The sequence below is a fragment of the Lissotriton helveticus genome, chromosome 3_1, assembly GCF_964261635.1.
Source record: "Lissotriton helveticus chromosome 3_1, aLisHel1.1, whole genome shotgun sequence".
Lineage (NCBI taxonomy): Eukaryota > Metazoa > Chordata > Amphibia > Caudata > Salamandridae > Lissotriton > Lissotriton helveticus.
Genome location: NC_136061.1, coordinates 1,576,959,603 through 1,576,980,890, shown reverse-complemented (window position 1 = coordinate 1,576,980,890; position 21,288 = coordinate 1,576,959,603). Strand labels below are relative to the sequence as shown.

The 21,288-nt window shown below is 39.6% G+C and overlaps 1 protein-coding gene across 1 annotated transcript in view; it reads right to left on the bottom strand.

Moving 5' to 3' along the window:
• LOC144824281 (transient receptor potential cation channel subfamily V member 6-like) overlaps positions 1-21,288 on the bottom strand; it is a 258,022-nt gene that overhangs the window by 175,913 nt on the left and 60,821 nt on the right. Inside the window, exon 7 of the mRNA XM_078683411.1 lies at positions 5,617-5,792. Coding sequence (XP_078539537.1) covers positions 5,617-5,792 — 176 coding nt within the window. The remainder of the gene's footprint in view (positions 1-5,616; positions 5,793-21,288) is intronic.

Below are 21,288 nucleotides of genomic sequence, written 5' to 3'. Positions count from 1 at the left end.
TCTTGGCTAAGATACATAGATGATTTGATAATTGTGTGGAAAGGGACGGAAAAGGAAGCCACTGATTTTATTCAGGAGATCAATAGAAATGATATTAATTTACACTTGACGTACAATATAAGCAACTGTCAGGTATCCTTTTTGGATGTGCCAGTAAAGATAGTTGACAACAAAATATGTACAACCCTGTTTAGAAAGGAAACAGCAGGGAATACGTTGCTGCATGCAACCAGCACACACCCCAGACACCTCATACACAGTATCCCATATGGGGAAATGCTCAGGCTACGTAGGATATGTAGTAAGGAGGACGAACTCAAGATGCATCAGCAGGACAGCAGGGCCAGGTTTTTAGAACGGGGATATGGCGCAAAAGTAATTGATGCTGCCATTGCAAAATCCATGGTCAAACCAAGGGAGGAGCTTATAGAAAGTACAGTAAACAGCAGGCAACTAGAGAATGCCAGTGCTCAAACATCTCAAGAACCCCCTAGGCTAATACTAACATATAATAGACAGCATAAGGATTTGCGAAAAATTATCCAGCGCAATTGGCATGTGGTAAAGGATGACCCTGTTATAGGTAGTCACCTTCCAGAGTTTCCTGCAATTACATATCGCAAAGCCACCTCGATGGCTGATATACTGGTAAAGAGCAGTCCAGAGTACAAGGATTCTACTGGTTTATCTTTAGCACGGAAGGGATTTTACAAATGCCCTCAGTGCAAAGCTTGCACATATGGAGTGAATAGGACCTCTTATTGCACTGCCTTCAGTACAACACCACAAAGTATTAAGCATCATCTTACTTGTAAAAGTGAATATGTGGTATATGTTTTAGAGTGCAGCTGCAATTTGAAATATGTAGGGAGTTCTAAATTACCAGGCCACAGACGTATATTACAACACATAAGGGCAATTAACAACAATGACCAAAGCTACCCGGTGGCCCGTCACTTCCAAGAATTGCATGGTGGTAAACCCAAAGATCTGAGATACTTCTTGTTAGATACGGTGCCGATACAAAGAAGAGGAGGGGACAGAGAGGGGATGTTGCGCAGATTAGAGACTCACTACATTCTTTTATTAGACACGAAACAACCAAATGGTTTAAATATGAGTGAGGTTTTTTACACCTATCTGGATTAACAGATCAAAGAGATACTGACACACTAGAGTAGGTACCATGACTTTCCATTTCCATCCCATATGTTCAAACACAATATGCCATTCAGATTACAAATACTATTGAACTTTGTATATAAGAAATGAAATACTTAATTCTTTTAACTCTGTTCTGATTGTAAATATGTAGATATATTTTTGATATTATAGCCAAAGATTATAGAGACATTTTAAGATTTATACTGTATATATGGTAGAATTAATCAATTAGTTACTGGTTGGCATAATTGACTAATTGTGGGAATCTTCTATGACTACAAATATAAAATCTTACTTTTCAATAATAAGGGAAATATGTCTAACGATGTTCCAAGTCCAATTTAATGAATAGGGGTTTCTAATAATGTCTTTGACTGCACACATACGCCTTGATGACTTTTTGAATTATTTTTATATTTTACACACTAAGGGAGCACCTGTTTGTTTGTTAGATTCACATTAAAATAACAAAAAGAGAAAATGATTATAAAAAGATAACATGAAGAATTTTCAGTTAGAAGATTGGTTCCAGGGATGCACGGTGTATATTGTATAGGCGTTTAGACTAAGGACATATTAGGATGTTTTAGATATCAAATTGGATTTAAAATTATATGTTTGATATTGACAGCGGCAAATTGATGAAATTAAAAAATTGCATTATAGCGATGTATTATAAGAAACTTGGCTGTATGATATATAAAAGCCAAAAGCCATTGCATTTAAGCACGAATGTCACTTTAAAACCACTTATCCTTAGGATATAACTTTGCATTTTGCATTTTACATTCTATTTTCTAATTAAGAAATGCCAATATTTATAATTGTGTATTTTACAGAAATGAAACACAGAAATGTATAGATAGTATTTCTTTTATGCCTATTAATGCACTATCACTTTAAATTGAGGTGTATCTCACGACACTGTTGTCATGTGATCAAGGCAGGGATCTGCCGAAACGCGTCGTGACGATATGGCAAGCACGGAAATAAATATTTCAAAAACTTGCACTAAACCAGGGTCTTCCTCGTCTTTTTCGTTCCGTTGAAGGTGAGCCTTGTAGTATATATATATATATATATATATATATATATATATATATATATATATATATATATATATATATATATATATATATATATATATATATATATCCGATAAAACAAAAGCTTACTGGGACGTTATACTTAGGAAACAGAATTTCCCTAAAATGTGAAAGTCACTGCTGAAAAAAACAAAGGTCATTTGGAAGAGGTCTATAGCCAAGTAGCAGAAATTCTTCTTTTTGTTTTCAATATCTGAATGTTTTAGATATGTTGACAAGTATAGTCCAACTGTAGTGAAACACTTCAAAAAGATAGCTTATTTGACATTAAATTTTATTGATGATATCTGTTTTACATATGATAAATGTTTATATATCTTTTTTTGATTTTTTATATATTACTCTTTTTTTTGTCAGATTAGCGGTTTATAAAGAACAATACAGTGTATAAAGTGACTATAATTATACATAAAACTCGTGTATTTACATATTCATCTAAATTCACAAATTTTTTTTAAAAAAACATATGAACACATTAGATAGAAGACATAAACAGTAAACTTAAAAGCTCAACAAATGATATAGGACAAGAAAAGCAGAACAGGTGTTATTTAACTTATTTCGCTAATTTTTATACAGTAGTTCTAACCTATTTTAAGTGAATATGTATATACAAGTTAAATAACACCTGTTCTGCTTTTCTTGTCCTACTGTATATAAACTTGTTATATAAGAAAAGTGATGTATGTTTTCTTTCCATACCCTATAGAGCAATAGACGGTTACCTGAAGAAGGCCCAAGAGCCGAAACGCGCGTAGTGTTATCTACCGTATTGCCTTCAACTCATTTGTTGAGCTTTTAAGTTTACTGTTTATGTCTTCTATCTAATGTGTTCATATGTTTTTTTTTAATTTTTTGGTGAATTTAGATGAATATGTAAATACACGAGTTTTATGTATAATTATAGTCACTTTATACACTGTATTGTTCTTTATAAACCGCTAATCTGACAAAAAAAAGAGTAATATATAAAAAATCAAAAAAAGATATATAAACATTTATCATATGTAAAACAGATATCATCAATAAAATTTAATGTCAAATAAGCTATCTTTTTGAAGTGTTTCACTACAGTTGGACTATACTTGTCAACATATCTAAAACATTCAGATATTGAAAACAAAAAGAAGAATTTCTGCTACTTGGCTATAGACCTCTTCCAAATGTCCTGTTCTTTCCCTATGTATAGCAAGTAGAACTATATTATATAGGGGTCCCCTTCTTTCAAAATATTTGAAAAAAACAAAGGTTACAGGGACGTTATAGTTAGATTTCACACATACAAAACCAGTTAAATTCAGCTGTTATAGTTACCTGAGCTAACTATAACTTACGCCCTAGCAATGCACTGCTTATGACCTCAGATATTACATCACTGAATTCAAATTCAACAGCGAAAACAGCGAAAATTCGCAAGAGATGAGGCTGATTACAAACATGGCCGAATCTTAACGTTTGCGAGGAGATTTGACACACTATAAACTAACTACGCAAAAAACGCCTTCTCCCAACCTGGGGAACCGGGCAACGAATCAGATGTAAGTGGGAGTGAGAGTGAAGGAAAAACCAGCAAAAACAAACCTTGTAAGATGTCTTTTTTTAGAGGAGATGCGCCTTGTCAACCTGGAGCAAAACTTGACACGCAATCAGGGACAAGGCAGAGGAAGAGGCAGAGGCAGAGGATATGGAAGGGGTACTACAAAGTCTTCAGAAGCCGTAGAAAAACCCGTAGATCAAGGCACAAAAAGACACTACCCCTTGAGGAACAGAACAAAGAGGAATTGAAATCAGAAAATCTGATAATCAATCTGTCAGATCATGTACTATCGGAAATAGAATGCCAAGTACTAAATAAAGGACTCTCCTTCTGCCCCCAAAAACACTTTAACAATACGGAAACAAAAATTGATCTATACAATTATGTCCGCAAAATAAAACTTGCAAAAATCCATGCAAACAAAGTGGCACCTGATAAGCAACATCCATCAACTTCAGATCAAAATAAGGAAAACCAAAGAGAATCACAACTGACAATGGAAATGATACCTCATCTGAAAACCTTATACGATCTCGCTAATGACCTAGGAAGTGAAGAAACAACAGAAATTATGCATTCTCTTCTCTGATAACTTATTAGTTGAAAGGGCATTTTTGGCAAATTTAGATACCCCCTTTAAGGTGAAACATTGATAGGAAATTCTTGATTCATATCAAACTAGGTTTCGCATAGTCTGCCTATTTCTTTAAGTTCGTTTTCTCTCTGGTAAAGCGTTGCCATTCAGTGAATAATCCTGCAGGTTTTTTCATCGCTGCAATCTAAAAAAGTGCAGTTTTGACATTGACAAATCTCAATCCAATATGGTCAGCCAAAAAAGACCTAATCACGTCTTGGCTATTTCCATTTATTTTTTTCTGGGTTAACCTATTTGGAACCATATGTAATTTGAAAAATAACTAAACAGATATAAACATGTAGGAAGCACAATAGCCTTAATCAAAATACTTTGGCTGCTGCACCAAACAGGTTGTGATTTCCATGTTGTCATGACTGCACAAATAATCTTGATAATTATTGTTTTATCATCTATATTCCTGCTTTGCAGGGGCACAGTTTGACACTGAGATGTATATGAATAAGTATGGACTAGTGAAGGCTGACACAACCTAATGACTTTCATAGTACCTGAGGTTTTTTAACAGCAGACTAACATCAAAAATTCACATCATGTTTTATGGTATGATTTTCTATAACTTATATTGGAGAAATCTGAGGAGCATACCAATAGTCACTGTTTCTGAAGATAAGAAATCTTCCATAGAAATCTGGGGATACATTCAGAACAGACAATTATTAAAGTATTAAAATAAATTGATTCCATTTTCTGAAAATATGTCATCTAAACTCGCAGTAGGCCAGCTAACCTCATTAAGCATCATTTTGAACATCTAACAGATTCAAAGGCAGAAACCAGAGAATTTCCAGAGGTTTAAGCATGGTTGAGAAAGGAAATTTCTATCTTAGTCTGTGCTTTGGTTCTCCCTTCAGGGATAGAACCATATAAAATATCAGTGATAACATTGATCTTAGCAAACATTCTGCCGTCAATGTTCGGGAAAAATTCAGTAAAGTGTCTAATTTTGACTAAAGCACAAATGGGGAGAAGAATTGGAACTACCGGAGGAGAAATGTATTACTGACTAATGGGGAAAGAAATGGAAAAGTGTGCTTTAAACCTTCCAGGTAAAATAGTATGTTATTATTTGATACAAGTGCATATTCCATGTGTTTTACATCAATTCCCCTGGCTGTCAACGTTGGATTAAAAAATCGTGACACTATACTCACCACAGTGTTACCCTCCACAGCAGCCATTTTGAATGGTGTAAGTCCCTCATTATTTGTGGTGTTCTCCAGAGACTGCATGGCACAGTCTATTTTGTCATAGGATGCAATTAGGTCATACATCTGGCAGGCAAGGTTCTTATTGGGCTGGAGGATTAAGATGTGGAGCACAGTGTTTCCTGTGAATTGTCCAATGAGAGCCAACAAAGATCATGAAACAGATTAAAGGATTAGTGTGAGTATGCAGTCTAGTTGATAAAATTAACTACAGATTTTATCAAGTGATTACTAGAGCTCAGTCCATATTATTTAAAACCATAGACACCTCTGTTACCAAGTCCACCAAATTTTGTGTGATTTTGCTATTAGTTTCTAGAATGTTTATTTTTCATTGAGACAATGTAATATATAAGTTACTATTCTCCTTACAAGATTATTTCCTCAATTGCTCTATTGAAGTCTTTGTTTTAGGAACTAATGAAAAATAGCCATTGACCTACTGTTTAAAAACCCAGTTACTGTACTACCTACATTGTGTTCCATGAGGAGAGTAAAAAATACTTGATATTAGAATGCAGCACTCATCTCATCATAAAGCTCCTCTACATCTCCGATTTCAATTTTATTTAATTTTCATTTATTGCAAAAACATATATTAACTTATTCCATACCATTAACATTTTCTAATTTAATCTAAACAATATATTAAATTTGGCTTGAGCCACCTTTATTGGTAACACCTCAAGCCAACACTCTTCCCCAAATGCACAGATCTGCTACTCTAATACAACGTTAAGTGATAATCTAAAGGAAGCTGATAAATTATAGCTAGTGACCCAAACCAGGTCTTTAACCACATATGTTATTTACCACCAGGAGTGGCCCGTGCAGGTAAAAGCGGTGGGGCAGGGGTGCTGGTTGGGGGGAGTTGACAGACAGCAAGGTAAAGTTAAAGAAAAAGAAAAAGAAAACCACTTACCTTGTGCTCACCGCCTTGCTGAGGTAAGTGGTTTTCTTTTTTTTTAAATGTAACTTTACCTCGTTGTAAACCTTCAACTCCCCCCTCCACCCCACCACTCTTACCTGCACGGGCCGCACCTGTTTACCACTAAAACCCATTTTAAAGGTGCTTTGATGCAACTCCTTGCCTTCCAATGTACTACCTATTTCCAGTGTTGTGTCTGAATAAGCATAACTGTAACAAGACAGTTCTCTGTTCTATGTAAAAATACAGCAATTTTCCTATTACCGTCCTTAAATGTTCAGCAAGCCAATCTACTCATACATTGAAACGACACCATTGTGCATCTTGTGACACAACATAAACATCACATTACATCAAGGTCTCCATTGTAACATTAGGGATTAAAACTGGTGAGTTCAGTAATCAAAAGAGCCGATTATGTGAAAATGAATCATTTTCATCCTTCAGATATTTGAGAATTACTTGCAAACAATGAATGATAAATATACCAATGTTTGTCTGTTCTGTATAAATATGGTATTTTAATCTTTAGCAGTAAAATAAAACTCAGATAAACCATGTGACAAAATTCATTTGTACTGGCTGCTGGCTGAGTTTTTTTTATACCTGATTTACATGCCGGGTCTTCAATTAGGAAATAAAGTGTGTGAACAGAATTAGTTTCACTGGCTCATTGGTTTTACCTTTCCTTTGAAACACAGGACAGAGCATCATCTATAATTATCTAATAGACAGAGAATGTCAGAAAAATAAATTCAAATGTATCGCATAACCTAAATATTGTGTCAAAAATGTAATTTCTCTAAAACTCAGTAACATCTTTGGAAAAAAATATAAGGCCTCATTACAATGTCGGTAGGGCCGCCATCTACAGGCCATCAGTGGATGTCCCACCGACAGACAGCCCTTCCTTCCTAATGCCGCATTCCGATCCAGTCGGGGCGTCGGTCAGAATCGTAGCCCTTGAATAGCGTTGGTGCCAGGGCAGGCATTGCTATTGGAATTACGATGTCTCTTCCCAACAGCCTTTCCATGTCGGTCCAGTCGCCATGAAAAGGCTGTCAGAAAGGGACTTTGTGGGCCCTCCTCTTGGGCCTCTGCAAAGTGTCCCTATGGGCACATGTTGTGCCCCCACACACATCCATGCACCATGTGCCATGCACCAGAGGGCGCATGGCGCACAGTGCATGGATATGCACAAGTGTTTCTCAGCACAGCAGCTTATTCTGCAGCCCTTTTCTTGGGCCCTAAATTGGCAGGGTATGCCCAGACGTGGGTCCCTTGCTCATTTTGCCACTGGATTCAAGATAGCCTGGCTGATGAGGGTTATGAACCTGAAACCGGTCCCAGGATGCTTCTTTCCGGTCCAGGGAAGACACGGCTTGGCGGTTTGGGCGGGACTGTTCCCATGAGGCACAGGGTCAGACTAATTTGCATATGGCCATGTCTGAACGTGGGTGGTGGAGTGAGCTAAAGAATGATGATGGATTAAACCCAGATCAGTTGACTGGGGGTGAGTGTTTGATTTGCTCTAACGCTCCGTCCATCATCCCCTTTGGTATTGCTTTGTTCGCCCTAAGTTGGCAGGGTATGCCCAGACGTTCGTCCCTTGCTCACTTTGCAACTGAATTCAAGATAGCCTGGCTGATGAGGGTTATGAACCTGAAACTGGTCCCAGGATGCATGTTTCTGGTCCAGGGAAGACATGGCTTGGCGGTTCGGGCTGGACTGTTCCCATGAGGCTCAGGGTCAGACTGATTTGCATATGGCCATGTCTGAACTGGGGTGGTGGAGTGAGCTAAAGAATGATGATGGATTAAACCCAGATCAGTTGACTGGGGCTGAGTGTTTGATTTGTTCTAACGCTCCATCCATCATCCCCTTTGGTATTGTTTTGTTCGCCCTAAGTTGGCAGGGTATGCCCAGATGTGGGTTCTTTTGCTCACTTTGCCACTGAAATCAAGATAGCCTGGCTGATGAGGGTTATGAACCCAAAACCTGTCCCAGGATGCTTGTTTCCGGTCCAGAAAAGACATGGCTTGGCGGTTTGGGCTGAACTGTTCTCATGAGGCACAGGGTAAGACTGATTTGCATATGGCCATGTCTGAACGTGGGTGGTGGAGTGAGCTAAAGAATGATGATGGATTAAACCCAGATCAGTTGACTGGGGGTGAGTGTTTGATTTGCTCTAACGCTCCGTCCATCATCCCCTTTGGTATTGCTTTGTTCGCCCTAAGTTGGCAGGGTATGCCCAGACGTTCGTCCCTTGCTCACTTTGCAACTGAATTCAAGATAGCCTGGCTGATGAGGGTTATGAACCTGAAACTGGTCCCAGGATGCATGTTTCTGGTCCAGGGAAGACATGGCTTGGCGGTTCGGGCTGGACTGTTCCCATGAGGCTCAGGGTCAGACTGATTTGCATATGGCCATGTCTGAACTGGGGTGGTGGAGTGAGCTAAAGAATGATGATGGATTAAACCCAGATCAGTTGACTGGGGCTGAGTGTTTGATTTGTTCTAACGCTCCATCCATCATCCCCTTTGGTATTGTTTTGTTCGCCCTAAGTTGGCAGGGTATGCCCAGATGTGGGTTCTTTTGCTCACTTTGCCACTGAAATCAAGATAGCCTGGCTGATGAGGGTTATGAAGCCAAAACCTGTCCCAGGATGCTTGTTTCCGGTCCAGAAAAGACATGGCTTGGCGGTTTGGGCTGAACTGTTCTCATGAGGCACAGGGTAAGACTGATTTGCATATGGCCATGTCTGAACTGGGGTGGTGGAGTGAGCTAAAGAATGATGATGGATTAAACCCGGATCAGTTGACTGGGGGTGAGTGTTTGATTTGCTTTCACGCTCCGTCTATCATCCTCTTTGGTATTGCTTTTCTTGGGACCCAGCACAAGCCGCAGTGTAAAGGAGCTCTGCCTGACCAACACAACAGTGGTCATGTCGTAATTGGGCAGTCGGACCATCGACCACTTGTCAGGCGATCTTGTGGCCACCGCAACAGTGGACAGTGGTCGGACAGCCCAATATCATAATCAGGCCCATAATCTCGACAAAAAATATTGCGGAACAGGTTATTGAAGGTAATAATATTGTGTTTATGTATATAATATTGTTTTAAACTATTGTATATAACATATTTAATTTAATATAGTTATATTAAACATTAACTAATTTGATATATATTACCACTTACATTAATTGTAGGTATTACAATTATGAAAAAAATAGTTGTCTGTCATTTTTCTGCAGTCTGTGATTTTTAATGTGTAATTGTAAGGTTTCACAATTAACCAATACATTATAATGTAATACAAGGTTGTTTTCAATATATTTTTTATTTAATTATATGTTTACATTGTAATTAGCTGTGTAAATGCTTAATTGAGTATGCTATTTTAATTTAAACATATTTTGAGATTTATAATGTATGTATTATTTTTGTAAAATGTTAATTACTATTTGCATTTAAGTGATGGATTGGTATTTGATAATATTTTTTAATTAACTTAATTTTCCTATGTTGATTAAGTATTTATTTAGTAAATTATTTCATTGTTTATTTGGTATGTACTTTATTTGGTGTTGTTATATTAGTTGTTAATGTATTGATAAGGGTATTTAATAATAAAGTGTGTGAAATGTATGCTATATTTATAATTGATTTTAGCTTTATTTGCTTTAGTTAAGTACTATGTTAATGTTATTAGTGTTTTATTTATAAAGTATTTTATTTTTGCCTGGGTTGTGCTTATTTGAGTTTGTAGGAAAGAAAGTGTATTAATGTTACATTCATTTATTTATTTAGTTATTTATTTATTTATTTTAAGTAATGTTATGTCATTACATTTTTTATTTACTAAAATTATATTTATTGACATAGTATATTTTGAATATGTTTAATTATTTTGTGTTTTTAGATTTTAATATACTTTGTTACATTAATTAGGAATTAGAATGCTACATGTAACTCTTCCCATGCCCAACACTTTCCATGTTTTCACTTGCTCTGCAGTGGGAATAGTAACTGTAACACCTGCAAAGTCCTACACTTTCACTACAGTTGCCTATATTCGAGTGGCACCAGTAAAGTTAACCCTTCAAAGTCCAACAGTTTACTTGAATTTACAACACTGAAGTGGAAATGATAAATGTAACCCTTTCAAAGACCAAGAGTTGTAATACTTTAGCTTAAATTGGACTGAGATTTCTGAATTTTTGCAATGTTGTTTATTTATAATTATTGTTATCAATTACATATTTTTAAGTTCACATTATTTGCAAATAAACTGTACTTTTTATTTAATTTGAATAGTTGTATGTTAATTCCATTTATTTAACTGTTATATAGGTTGTAATAATGTATGTTTTAATTTGATATTTTTAGGTATTAGTAATAATTTTGTTATTCTTTAAATATGTTTAATATATACATATTTTTTTATTTCCATATTTAGTTCACATTATTGATCAACACCATTTTTTCTGTATAAACTTCAATAATTAAATGTGGTTATATGCATGTGTCAATATTTTTTGTTTGATGTAGTATATTGTTCAAAGAAATATATATATATATATATATATATATATATATATATATATATATATATATATATTATTTTTTTGGGTAATATTACTTATTAAAAGAATACATTTTATAATATATTATTCAGTATGTTAATATTGTAAATACATTTTTATACATATGTATATATATATATCTTTTTTTTCTCAGCCCCCGCTTGCCGAATCACCCCGAACTTTTTAAGATAGGAGCAGACCGGAGCACCCCACCTGTGTATATATATATTACCTACTGGCGGTCGCCAGTAGGTAGTTATAGTTAGGACCTAGTTTCCATAGGAAATCCGCAACATTCTATTGGGAATACCTTTGGTTGATGAATCTTCGTGAATTTCTCAAAGAAGATGGCCCGCTCCGCTCTGCTCCTTCCCTGAAAGTTTTGGGGGGATTTGTCAAGTGGGGGCTGAGAAAAAAGGGAGGTCCCATTACGTGTTTTCCCCATGTTATTTTCCATAGGACGATTAGACACGGCTACAGTCCGAACGGCTGAACGGAATTACAAGAAATTTGGCAAAATGGTAGAGTCTGATTCGCAGATTGCCTTTTTGTTTAAATGGTGTAAATCCCTCCAGTAGTTGTTGAGAAAATCGAATTTGAAAAAAATGTATATATCTATAAGCGCGCACCGTGCGCGCACCAGTGATGTCATTTGAGATGTCATCAGTGATGTCATCAGTGATGTCACTGACCATGTCAAGAATGATGTAATATGTGACATCATCAGCAGTGGATTGCGGGCGCGCGAGTTATAGTGAGTACAACTAACTAGAACGGGGGAATTTCAATGGTTTTGTATGAGTCAAATGTCCAGCTAAGTATAACTGGTGTGAAACCTATGGTTTTTGCAGTTAATTTCTAAGGTTTTTTAAATTCTAATTCCTAACTATAACGTGTGTGAAACCTATGGTTTTTTTCAGTGAATTTCAAAGGTTTTTTCAGAGCTAATTCCTAACTATAACGTGTGTCAAACCTAGGGTTTTTTCAGTGAATTTCAAAGGTTTTTTCAAAGCTAATTCCTATCTATAACGTGTGTTAAACCTATGGTTTTTTCAGTGAATTTCCAAGGTTTTTTAAATGCTAATTTCTAACTATAACATGTGTCAAACCTATGGTTTTTTCAGTGAATTTCAAAGGTTTTTTAAATGTTAATTTCTAACTTTAACGTGTGCAAACCTATCTTTTTTTCAGTGAATTTCTAAGGTTTTTTAAATGCTAATTTCTAACTATAACATGTGTCAAACCTATGTTTTTTTCAGTGAATTTGCAAGGTTTTAAAATGCTAATTTGTAAATATAACGTATGTTAAACCTATGTTTTTTTCAGTGAATTTGCAAGGTTTTTTAAATGCTAATTTCTAACTATGGGGCCGATTAGGATGGCGGTGAATCCGCATCCTCCGGGCCGGCGGAAGCCACCGCCGGACTGGAGGATGCAGATTCACCGCCGCGGACATTGGAAACACCCACCGTCACATTAGGATGGCGGTGGGATCAGTGGCGGACGGCAAGTCCATTCGCCGCTGATCCGCGGTGTATGCAGGCAAATATGGTGGCGGTGTCTACAAGACACCGCCAGCCATATTAGGATGCTGGCTGAAACATGCTTTTCCACGGCGGCTTTTCCGCTGTAGAAAAGCATGTGGTCTTTTGTGTTTGGGGGCCTGTTGCGGGCCCCCAGGGTGTCGGGGGTGGGGTGTGCAAATGGGGGGTACCTATGGTACCCCCCAGCATTTACATGCACAAAGAGGCAGGCACCGCGCGGTGCCTGCCGCTTTGTGCATGTAAATGCAAAGCATGCATTTTTAACCTTGCGGCGGGTGCTGCTTCAAGCAGCACCGGCGCAAGGTTAAAGATACAGGATGTGACCGCCAGGGTGGCGGTCACATCCTAATTGGTATGGAGGGACCGCTGCTGCCCCTGCGGACGGTCCCTCCACCTTAAGAGGCCTATTAGGATGGAGGACAAACCTGCGTCCGTCCGCCATCCTAATAGGCCTCTTAATTAGGTCTGAAACATATGTTTTTTCAGTGAATTTCCAAAGTTTTTAACATGTTAATTTCTGTATCAATTTTTATATATTTATTTTTCACAAACTGCCTTTGTATATTATAATTGATTGACTGTATCCAGTAATATGCAATGGCACAGCTAATTTGTATGATTTGGTTAAAGTTGAACAGTATAGTCTACATCTTTAATCAACAATAAACACTCAAATTTGTTATTTACCTTTTTTTGGTGATTGTTTTCAACGTGCGCGCACCGTGCGTGCACCGTGCGCGCACCTCGCAAATTTAAACAAAAAAAAATGTTTTTTTTGCCCTTTGGGGTCCTTCAGGGACCCCCAGAGAAGGCCTAGTGGGTCAGCGAGTCTCTACCATAACCCCTTTCCCCTTTTCACGTTCTCCACTTTTGTTTTTCACTCTCTTGAGCCTCGAGGGTGCGTGCACCATGCGCGCACCCCGTGGTTTTAAAAAAAATAAAAATAAAAATACTGAGTGTCACGTGGGCAAAATATGAGCATGCAATCAATGGCGCCTGTGCGAGCTTGTCAGTCAGAAACAGTGCCATCCTCTGATGAAGGAGCCCTCCGGCTCTGAAACGCGTAAGGAACTTTGCTTTGAAATGAAATTGCCGGTTCCGAAATAAAAGCTTTTTTTGAAAGCACCCTTCTGCGAGGGCATTGTTGCTTCAGGGCGACTTTGGAATTGATACATATATATATATATATATATATATATATATATATTTTGGAGGCTCCTTAATTGGAGGGTGTTTGTGTGGATGAAATAAAGGAGCATGACCCACTCGCTGCACTACGGACCCACTGAGGTAATGCAAATGTGCTAATCGACGTGCAGTGTTGGAAGGGATTTAATGTGGACTAATCTTCGCATTAATCGTTCTGGGGACAGGGTGTCATTACAATGAGCATGATGCCAGAATTGCAAACTCCATCACAAAACATCATTTGAGTTTGATTGATAATTAATGCACCAGCATATTGCAGTGAGCGTGATATTAACTGTGCCCAAACACCAAGAACTGCTCTTTGAATACCAAGCATTTATATATAGAAGTATATGTTCCGGTGCACTATGGGACATGTATTTTAGAAACGTCACGTGATGTTAAGACTTACTAAAAAGGTGTGCACACATGCACTTGGTGGTTACCTTCCTGTCCGTGATCAAGGCTACTCGCCGAAACTTGTAGGAGAATGGAAGCTTTCTTGTGCCGCATATCCCTGAATAAAGCTGTCGTCCTCGGAAATGGGCCTCTGCATTTTCGTTTCATTGGAGTGATGGAGTGACGGGCTTCTCCATGCTCGCCTAACAGAAGCCGCCCTGAAGGGTTGGAGGCTCCTTAATCGGAAGGTGTTTGTGTGGATATAGTGTATCTTAGCATTAACAATGTTGAAAGCACGGATGAAGGCTAAACACCGAAACACTTCTGCGGATAATTGTTGCAAATAAATAATTTCAAGACAACCCTGTGAGTGCTCAATAACCTTTTTCATGTTGTTGTGGAACATGCCTTTGCCACCCTCGTGATTTAGAAGCACCCATCCAGAGTTGGGTGGTTGAAGGTGGTACAACTTTCAAAGAAGATAATCACTATACCACCAGAACTGTTGCTGCCTGATTTTACCCATCGACCAATGGTATCACAAGTTATACATACTCAAAGTTGCCCAGTCATTTATGTGACACCCGTGGGCACATCATGGTATGTCAATCAGCGGCTGTGGCAAGGGGCTGAAAAGGCACAGAGATATCTGGTATGCAGAGACTGTTTTAACAACATAGCTAACTATATGTTGATGGTACCGTTACCGACATCAGAGTCAGCACATTGAGGAGAGAAGTTGGAATTGGGACATTTGGACCGTTATCAAGACTTATTTGATTGCTGAGGAGGCTACGATATCCAAACAACATGGAGACCGCAATCACATAAGTTAATCTTTTGCATCTCTTCCATTGGCCATGAATCAAGCAAAGAGGATGGCGAACAAATGTTTCAAACCTATCAGATACTGTGTACCTTAGCATTAGCAATTTTGAAAGCAAGGATGAAGGCTAAACTCCGAAACACGTGTATGGATAATTGCTGCAAATAAATGATTTCAAACCAACCCCGTGAGTGCTCCATAACCTTTTTCAAGTTGTTGTGGAACACACAAGAGCCACCCTCGTGATTCGGAAGCACCCATTCTGAGTTCTGTGGTACAACTGTCAAATAATATATTTATTTATTGATTTATATATATTTATATTTGTTTTTGTTACCTACTTGCAGTCGCCATTAGGTAGTTGGGACCATGTTTCCAAAGGAAAGGCATTTTTTGACTTGCCTATTTCTTGGGCACCGTTAAATAAATCTTCTCAAAATGTTACCCAAAAAAGTGTGCATGTGATTCTTATTGTGCATGGCTAGTTTTGGGGTGATCCTTCAAGCGGAAACAGAGAAAAAAGGGGGGGTCAAAAAAGTTCATTTCCCATGTTAATTCCCAAAGGAGTATTGAACATGACTAAAGCCCGAACTGCTGGACGGAATTCCAACAAATTTGTCAGAAAAGCAGATTTGGTTACACAGATCACAGTTTCAGTTATTTGGTGTAGGAGACAACTTTGTGAATGATGCCAAGCTCGTATAGAGATCTGCAGAGCTCTAATTGGCTGCCAACACTTCAACCTGGAAGTATTGACAGCCATCTTGGGACTCAGCTTCAGCCAAGCCCCCCCCCACAAAAAAAACATGAAAAAGAAAAGGGGGCATACTAGGAATACCCTGATCTCAAGCCTTGGTCTTAGGGTCCCAGGGACCCTGGCAGAACAAGAAAGCACTTGTTTTTCATTCACAGCAATTTTTAAGAAATCTTTGTGAATATCGCCTTGAATTGAAAATGAAAAACAAGTGTGGTCGCCTGTGCTTGTTTTTGAAGAAGCACCTGGGTGGGACAGGTCCCAGGGGCATGTGGGCATTATAGAGAAAAAGGAGGGGGGCGCACAGTGCCTCCCTCCTGAAGTTCTTTAAGCTCTGTGGACCACTACCTTCTCAAGGCTTTATTTAAAATATTGGAGGGTGACCACCTGAACCCTCTATATGGGCTCAAGGGAGCCCCAGGGACCACCACCTCCCCAGGGCTTTATTATTAAAATGGAGGTGTCATGTGGTCGCTAGAGTAATAGACAACATCTTTAAGTTAGCATGAGCCCGGTAGCCAAGATGCTGCTTTTGCTCACAACAGTACATGTCTTTATTTTTCGCAAGACTCTATTTATGCCATTCACATGCGAACTCTCTGCTCTGCTTGTTCTCTGCCTGTTCCTGGAGTTTTATCTGAACATTGTGAGGAAGGTCGATAAACACTGCCTCTTTTTATTCTGTTCTGGTCAGGCCCTAGCACTTAGACAAAACATACCAATGCAGCTGTTTTTACTGGAGAATCGTACTTTGATATTATGGGGCGGCATGTTTAGGTAACACACACTTGGAGCGGGACCTTTTCAGGGAGAAGAGCAACCCACACCTGTGATGTAGAAATAAGATCTATGGCCTGAGGTATGGGGTTTGCTGACAAAGCCCAGAGATCATCTATTATATAATAATACTTCTGTTTACCAAGGGGAGGGGGTTAGGCATTATAGTCCGTTATTCCCGTTATTGCCGACTTCTCCGCCCTGCAACTTAACTCCCTTATACAAACCTCAACGCATCTAGCTGGTCACACCTTAGACCCAGTATTTACAAACCTTATACCCAGTATTTACAAACATCGAGGAGGCTAAAACTGAGATGCCCCTACCAATGGGATGGACAGATCACTACCTCATTAAACTGACTATTTTAGTCAATAAAACTACGCACAAAAACGCACCAGCCGACGTCTAAAAAGACCATGGCATAAACTATCCACTAGTGATCTTCATGCCACTCTTGGTGAATTCCATCATGAGACTAACTCAGACATCAACTTAATCTATAGCACGTTCCATGACTGGATTACGGGAGGACTAGATACTCTTATTCCAGCGAAATGGACGAAAGGACGCAGCACACCGTCCAATCCATGGTATAATGACACCCTCAAAGCCATGCGCAAAGATTGTAAAAGAGCTGAGCGTCTTTGGAGAAGGGATTACAACAATGAAGACAAAAATAATTATCTATCAAAACAAAAAATGTACCACAAAGCCATCCGTGGTGCACGAACCGCCTTCTATGCAGATAAAATCAACTCGAGCCCCACTCCTGCCAAAGAAGTCTTTAAACTTGTCCAAGAACTACAGAGCTGTAAATCCCCCTCCCCCAATATCTCCTCTGCGCAACAATGTGAGGAGCTCGCCACGTTCTTTGTTGACAAAGTACAAAAGATCTACAGCTCCTTCCCTCAGCACTCCCCAAACCTTGCTAAATGCACTAACCTCCTCCCTAACCACACTATCATGACCCACATTCCAGCAATTTCTTTTGACAACCTCACTAAATTGTGTCGCAAAGTCAAAACTGGTTCCCCGTCAGACCCCATGCGTCCGGCTCAATTCTTGGAGTCACTTGACTTTTTTCTACCTTCCCTGGCCTCTGTTCTGAATCTCTCTTTCTCCTCAGCTAGTGTACCATCTGCCTGGAAGCAAGCGTGGGTTTCACCTATCATCAAGAAACCCTCCCTAGATTCATCTAAACCGGAAAATTTCCGACCGATCTCGCTGCTTCCATGGCTGTCTAAACTCGCTGAAGCCCATGTTAACAGCACCCTGTCCCAACATATGGTTCAGAACAACATCCTGGACCCATCTCAAAATGGGTTCAGACTGGGCCATAGCACGGAGTCTGCTCTCCTGGCCACTACCGAGTACCTCCGGACGATCTTAGATGCCGGTCAAAGTGCTGCGCTGATTCTTCTCGACCTCAGTGCGGCCTTTGATACGTTGTCCCATGACATCCTTCTTGATCGTCTGGAGACATTCGGAGTATCTGGCCTTGCTTTAAAGTGGTTGCATTCTTTCCTTAAGGACAGATCCTTCCGGGTCTCAGCACCCCCTTTCTTATCTAAATCTCATCCCATTGCACAGGGAGTTCCGCAGGGCTCTGCGCTGAGCCCATCTCTTTTTAATCTATATGTGCAACCTCTAGCGACAGTGGCCAAAGAGTGGGGCCTGACACTGGTGTCGTACGCCGACGACACACAGTTGGCCATCACTCTCACTGAAGGCCCGTCCATTTCGGCCTCTAGATTTAAAAACGGTCTCTCCGCAGTAGCCCAATGGATGAGGGACAACTGTTTACAGCTTAATGCTAGAAAAACAGAAGTGCTACTCCTTGGTAAAAACACCAGCCATTGGAATGAGCACTGGTGGCCGTCTTCCCTAGGCACCATTCCACCTCCCAAATCCCTAGTTAAAAATCTAGGAGTGTGGATGGATGCCTCACTCAACTATCAGACCCACACCAAAAAAGTCGCTGGCACTTGTATCGGCTTGCTGAGGAATCTCAGCCACATACTGGGCTTCTTTGATGCTAAAGTCCGTCAGCTTATCATCCAAGCAACCATCCTCTCGCGTTTGGATTACGCCAATGTACTCCTCCTAGGCGCCAACAACGTGTGCAAAACTCTGCGGCTAGAGCCCTAGTCGGCCTTCCTCGCAGATGCTCGGCCAGAGCTACAATTCGCAAATTACACTGGCTACCTGTTGATTCCAGAATTAAATTCAAAACCCTCATCATGACTTTTAAAATTCTCAAACTTGATAATCCTATACTGCTACGAACTCTTCTCACCCCCTACGCTCCATCACGCAACCTGCGATCTTCCAACCAACACCTTCTGTGCGTCCCTCGCATAAAACTCTGCCGCATGGGCGGCCGCTCCTTTAGGGTTTTGGGAGCCAAGCTATGGAACGATCTACCACTAAACATTCGCTCCATAGAAAGCTTACCTGCTTTCCGAAAAGCTATTAAAACCTACCTATTCCCCTCCCCTTAAATCTCCTTTCACTTCTCACTTTCAGGTTAGGGTTTGTGACTTCTTTAGCGCCGGGACGCCTCATCGCTGGGGCAGCTGTTTTGCGCTTTACCAAAAATATAGAATAGAATAGAATAGAATTTGCTGTCCTTATAAAATGACATCTCCCTTTATGATATATGGCCTTGCTGCAATGCTAACTGCATTGATATTATGCGTTTTGCTGCTCGTAGTGGCTAGTATACTGCATTTTAGAGCACATTAGTTAAAATACATTTTTTACACTATTTTTGTGTCTTTGTCATATCTAATTGTGGACAAGTACGAGCATGTAAGCCAAAAGGTGTGGCTTGTTTCTGTGATTCCTGAGAGATCTGGGAGTGTTTTGTTCTGGAGTATATAATCATTGGTTTCTCCATTTGTGAGTAGGAGAGCGATTGAAACACTATAGGTAGTCGGTCTTGGGCTCATGGGCACTAAGGTGGTAGGAAGGCTTAGCCCCTATACACCGAGGTCCCATAATCCTCTGTATAATACTGTGTATGTGCTGAATCCCTGCAACATGGGGCACCCAACGTTTAGCCTCGGACTTATTCGCGAGACCCGAGTAGCGCTTGTGCTTGTCCACAATTCCCTCTCACCCATTACCAGAGACATCCATGGTGCGAGGGAGTAACCTCCAATATTAGAGATTATAGGTTTTTCAAGCTTGGATTATAAAAGGTTATGTTTTCTCTTCTTTAAAACCCAGTGTTGCGTTTTCCTTGTTTTCCTCTCTTTGGATAATGGCAATTGCTATTGCTGGCCAGACTGACAAGTCTATCACTATGTCAGTTGGTGCTACAGTCACCATATAGTAAATTCTAAAGGTAGAACAGAAAAGAGCGGGAGACACGTGTGTAGGAGACAAGAAAAATAGTGTCTAGAAAACAATCACAGGAACAGCGCAAACGACAGTATGGAACAAATGACCAAACAGACCTGAAGCTTGGCCTCCCCCAAGCTTCAGGTCTGTTTGGTGGCACCGACGGAGAGTGCGGGCCTCGTATACCTGAGCACGGTCCAGGTGAGGTGAGGTCCAGTCCCCTGTCATTCTGGATCACGTTGAGTATCCAGTGACAAGGAGGATCTGTATATGAATGTAGGTACAGGTTGGATCGTTCCTACGAGTATTATCTATATCCTTTTCACCTATCAGTTGGGTGCTTTATTGTTTTCACACACATATAACAGTAGCAACTAATTTAAGAGCAGTGGCCCTGATGAAAGCCAAGGGACGTTTTGCCCGTTAGGCAGAAACATGTTGGCCCTATTCGCGACAGTCATTTGTTCCATACTGTCGTTTGCGCTGTTCCTGTTTAATTAGGGGATGTGCCTTGTTCCTATTAAAGAGTTTGTTTAGACACATCACCCTATTTTATATCCACCACTTTTTTGTATGTTGCACTGTGTTTCTATCACTTTTCACCAACCATCATAAATTGGCCAACAATTGGAGGTTCATATTACACTGTGGACCGCACCCAGTATTTATGTTTTACTGTGTGGCATGGGGTCTAGATGATCTAGGGACCCGCCAGGCCACGGTGTGGACGACCAAATGATAGGACGGATCACTTGGTTTGTTTGATGGTTATCCACAAAGTTTATGTACTGGATTTGGTTGACCAGTTTGTGATTGTTTTCTAGACACTATTTTTCTTGTCTCCTACACACGTGTCTCCCGCTCTTTTCTGTTCTACCTTTAGAATTTACTATATGGTGACTGTAGCACCAACTGACATAGTGAAAGACTTGTCAGTCTGGCCAGGATAATGTTTGGCTTAAAGACCTCCTGGGTTCTTGTTTGTGATTCATATGATGTTGCTGGGGAAATGAACCAGTAGTAGGTCTTTAATCTTTTCCCTTTGACCCTTCTCCCCCTGTATGTTTTTTAATTTGCTATTGCTGCTCATAATCGCGCAGCGCTGACTGTTCATTTGACGCAACATAGAGTCGCAGTTGCGGGAGCAACCATTATCTTTGTGGTTGAATCGAAAGCAGCTTTCGCTTTGAGTTTTTTTATTCTTAGGTTAAGTTCCCGGAGGTGGATGGGAATGACAATTTCTTTCGTGAATATGAACATGCCGCG